The 4,522-nt window shown below is 33.3% G+C and overlaps 1 protein-coding gene across 1 annotated transcript; it reads left to right on the top strand.

The window, feature by feature from the left end:
* Positions 1 to 787: 787 nt before the first annotated feature.
* LOC105852419 (zinc finger BED domain-containing protein DAYSLEEPER-like) lies at positions 788 to 4,417 on the top strand. Its single transcript, XM_012717621.3, has 2 exons — positions 788 to 964; positions 2,194 to 4,417. The coding sequence occupies exon 2, from the start codon at positions 2,384 to 2,386 to the stop codon at positions 4,151 to 4,153; it is 1,770 nt and encodes a 589-aa protein (XP_012573075.1). The 5' UTR covers positions 788 to 964; positions 2,194 to 2,383; the 3' UTR covers positions 4,154 to 4,417.
* The last annotated feature ends 105 nt before the right edge of the window (positions 4,418 to 4,522 follow it).

Raw genomic sequence — 4,522 nt, 5'->3', positions numbered from 1 at the left:
ATTTAAAAAAAGTCTAATAATGCAAAACGGCCGGGAAATTGGAAAGTTTTATCGTCAAATCTTTTTATAATAGAAAAAAATACAATGTATTTTATTTTATTTTTGGAAACATCCCCTATTATTTTATTTTTGGTTCTAGAACATCCCTTATAAACTTATTATTTTTGAAAAAAATAGGTCAAATTCGTAAAAAAAAAAACTTCTTATTATATTATTTTCATTTTACTATGTAATACTCAAACATTTATTTATGCATGAAATCTAATTCCTTGACCACCGTTTCTACGATCGCTAATGGATGCAATCAATGTCATACTATTATACATATACATGTTTATCTTAGTTGTAGCTCCTAATCTCATAGCGGTAACTTTTTCGATGTTATTAGTGTTTTTCGTTGTTTGAGGTTTCTCCTTTTATTCCTTAAAAATGAAATTATAAATATTAAACCAGTTTTATCTACATAAAGCATCCAATATACATTTAAAAGAAATTAACCGAATAGATATATTAGTTTTAGGTTGAAAAATACAGAAACAGCGCGAATGTAAAAACAAGTTTTATTATGTACCGTAAAAAACGTTTAAGCAAGGCACTCAATATATACTCTCTTTATTTCAAATAGAAGTAAAAGTGAATAAAAAAAAATTAATATATTTAATAATTAATTTTATAAGAGTTATTTTTGTTTATAATTAAAATCAAAATATATATAGATATAGAACCCTTTATTATTATTAAATGTAAAAAAGTAAATACTAAAACCCTTAATATATTTGTTTAAACCCTTGATTGCCTTCTCTACTGGGTTCGGCCGTTTCAACGTCGATTCCCTTAAAACCCATCATCACTACAGCCTCTCTCTCTCTCTCTCTCTCCAAACACTTACACATATTAGTAAGAAGAGATTCACTTGTTTGTTTTTCAATCACTCAACGACGTCGTTTTCCTCTTCCGCCGCCCTGTATGTGTTACTGTTATCCCTTCCATTGCGCTCTTAGATACATTTTACTAATAACTATCTCTCTCTCTCTGTTCTCTGTTCTTTGTTTTTATTATTTATTTTTTCGTTCTACTCGCTCTCTGTTTTCTTCTATTTACTGTTTTTAATTTTTTTTATAATGAGTATATGTTTGATGATGTCTCAAAGAAAATATTTGTTTATTGAAAAACCTAGAAATTAAGTCTCAAACCCTATTTATATATATAAAATGTATGGAAAAGATTAATTGGTGAAATTCATTATGTTATTACATGTAAATTGCAATTGATTGGAGTGTATTTTGTGTGTAATGTTTCATTTCTATGAGAGATTATTGAGAAATTGGTTGGAGTTGTAGTTGTGGACGATGGGGTGGAGAGAAGGAATCATGAAGAAAATTTAGGGTTAGAGTTTGTGGTTTCGTGATTCATTTGAAGAAGCAGTGAATGGGAGAGGAAGGTTGTGAGTGGCACCGTTCCTTGACTGGAAATGTTCTAACATAATATTGTCAAATAGCAGCGCCATTGAGTTGCAGAATATTAATAAACTGCTGTTGTCATGATTTAGTACAAAATGTTGTCAAATAGTGGCCGGGAAGGTGGAAGGGGATGGTAGAAAGATGGTGTGGATGGAAGGAATGAGGTAGAAAATTTTAGGGTTGGTGTTTGAAGATTTATTTGAAGGAGTGGATTAGAGATGAAGGTTGAAACAATTGTGAATGTCTTGGTTGCGAGTGGCTTAGTTCCTTGATCGACAATGACCCACAACAATGACCTAATATGATGTTGTCAAATAGCGGCGTCATTGTGTAGTGGAATATTAACAAACTGCTATTGTTTTGTGATACACAATTAGTACAAATGTTGTTAAATAGTGGCTAAAGCGGTGTTATTACACTATAGTGTAGTGGAATTTGAACGAACATGTTTTCTGCGATCCGTGATTGACAACATTATGTTTGAATGCGGATAAGTTTTTATTCATTATAATACGTATTCCATCCAAATTTAAAATCACTCTTGCTTGGTCGATTTGTTATTAATCTTTTGTATAAGTTTTTATTTTTAGCTGGCTTGTTAATATGTGATTTCTTCCACTTTTTAATGCCCTTTTAATGTTCCATTCTTTTTGTTTTTTAGGATTACACCTACTTTAATGGAGTTTCACTCATATTATTACCCCTATTATTAACAATGAGTAATCTGATTCAGGAACACAAGCCAATAAGCTGAAGAGAAAGAAGGCTATCGTGTGAGAATACTTCAGTGTGGAAACTGTTGGAGCTGGATGTACAAAAGCTTACTATAACAGTGAAAAAAGTCATTTTCTTATATAACCGATTTAAAACTGGCTGGAACAAATCATTTGTAAAGACACACTTCTTTTGGAATCTGTCAAGTAATGCAGCAGAAAAGCGAACAAAACTCATCTCCCCAAAATGGTTGTCTGCAGGATGCTGCCAAACCATCCAAGAAAAGGCAAAGAGCTAATGGTATCTTATTTGATCAGGAGCGTTGCAACCATGACATTGCTAAAATGACAATTCTACATGATTATTCTCTTGATATTTTGAAACACCCGGGTTTCGTTGATTTCGTGCAGACTCTTTGTCCCCAGTTCAATCCATCATGTTTGAATTCCGTTGAAGGGTTTTGTGTTTCTATGTACCTCAGAGAGAAGCAAAATCTGTTAGATCTCATTAATAGGATTCCTGGACGACTCAACCTGACGTTGGACTTGTGGACTTCAAACCAGTCAACAGGGTATGTTTTTATTCGAGGACACTTCATTGATAGCGATTGCAACTTACATCATCCTATTCTCAATGTTGTTACAGTACCTTTTTGCGATTCCGATGATTCCCTAACCCAAGCCGTAATGACCTGCTTATCTGATTGGCATTTGGAGGGTCGGGTACTTACCCTTGCAGTCGATAAATCTTTCGCAAGTGAGAGTGTGAAGGTAAATTTGCAAGGCCATCTCTCTGTTAATAACCATGTGATTCTCAGTGGTCAGTTATTAAACCAGAATTGTTATGCCCGTGTTCTCAGTCGCCTTGCACTAGATGCACTACAAGCAATGGGAGAAACTATTAGCAAAGTTCGTAAGTGTGTGAAATTTGTGAAATTTTCTGAATCTCATGAAGAGAAGTTTATTGAGCTTAAACAACAACTTCAAGTACCTAGTTTGGTGAACCTTTTGATTGATGACCGATATAAATGGGATACAACATACCATATGCTCGTAGCTGTCTGTGAATTAAAGGAAGTCTTCGCTTGCTTTGATACCACTTGTCCCGATTTCACAATGACTCTAACTATGGACGACTGGAATCAGGTTGAAACTCTCCGCACATATTTGAAGTATTTGTATGATGCAGCTCAAGTTTTAACTGCCAGACCGCACCCAACTGCGAACTTATATTTTCACGAAGTCTCAAAACTTCATATGGAGTTGACCAATGCAGCCTTTGGTCATGATCCTTTTCTCAGTAGTTTGATTTTGCCTTTGCACAAGAATTTTGATCAGTATTGGACAGAAAGCTGTCTCATGTTGGCAGTTTCTGTAGCCGTGGACCCGAGGCATAAAATGAAACTTGTGGAATCCACCTTCGCTAAGATATTTGGAGATAATGCCGAACCATGGATAAGAATAGTTGAGGATGGCCTTCATGAACTATTCATTGATTATAACACTGATATGCTTCATTTTACGGCATCAATTGGCGATGAAGGGGATGATATTATGTCGAGGACAGAACCATATGAAGGGCCAGTTGATGGTTCTCTTTTTGTTGATGAAGGTGGAATTTCCGACTTTGAGTTTTTTATATCTGATTTTACTTGTATGCAGCAATTCAAGTCGGAATTGGATGAATATTTGGAAGAACCTCTTCTGTCCGATGTAAAAGAATTTGATATTCTGAGTTGGTGGAGAGTAAATCAACCGAAGTATCCAACACTATCTAGACTCGCATCTGATATTTTGTCAATGTCGATATCCACTGTGTCTGCAGATTCTGTTTTTGACACAGAAATTAGAAAAATGGATAACTACCGTAGTTCGTTAGACTCTCGTACTCTTGAAGCCCTTATTTGTGCCAAGGACTGGCTCCGATATAAATCTATACCTAAAAATGTTTCAAATACACTTGAGAAAATGAAACTTTAGAAGGAAGTGATAGAATCTCAAGTAACTACTAGGTATTCGTTCAAATTTTGAAACAATTGTTCAGGTCAATTAATTTGTGTGATAATTGTCAATATATGTTTTTATAGAATAGATAGATATTGATTCTATTCGAACTTCATCTTTTGGCAAAAAGTAACTCATCTGTGTAACACAACAATTGCATTCATACTTTCATGGTTTGAATTGGAAACCAGAAAGGTTCATAGTTTCAAACATTCAATGAAAATATTATTATTATTATTATTACTACTATTATTTTATTATTATTATTATTATTATTATTATTATTATTATTATTATTATTATTATTATTATTATTATTATTATTATTATTATTATTATTATTAT

The sequence above is a fragment of the Cicer arietinum genome, chromosome 6 (assembly GCF_000331145.2).
Source record: "Cicer arietinum cultivar CDC Frontier isolate Library 1 chromosome 6, Cicar.CDCFrontier_v2.0, whole genome shotgun sequence".
Classification (NCBI taxonomy): domain Eukaryota; kingdom Viridiplantae; phylum Streptophyta; class Magnoliopsida; order Fabales; family Fabaceae; genus Cicer; species Cicer arietinum.
This window is presented reverse-complemented; position numbering and strand designations above follow the sequence as displayed.

What these genes read in the sequence shown, in the direction of transcription:
- LOC105852419 (XM_012717621.3), top strand. Translation starts at nt 2,384, where the DNA reads ATGCAGCAGAAAAGCGAACAAAACTCATCTCCCCAAAATGGTTGTCTG.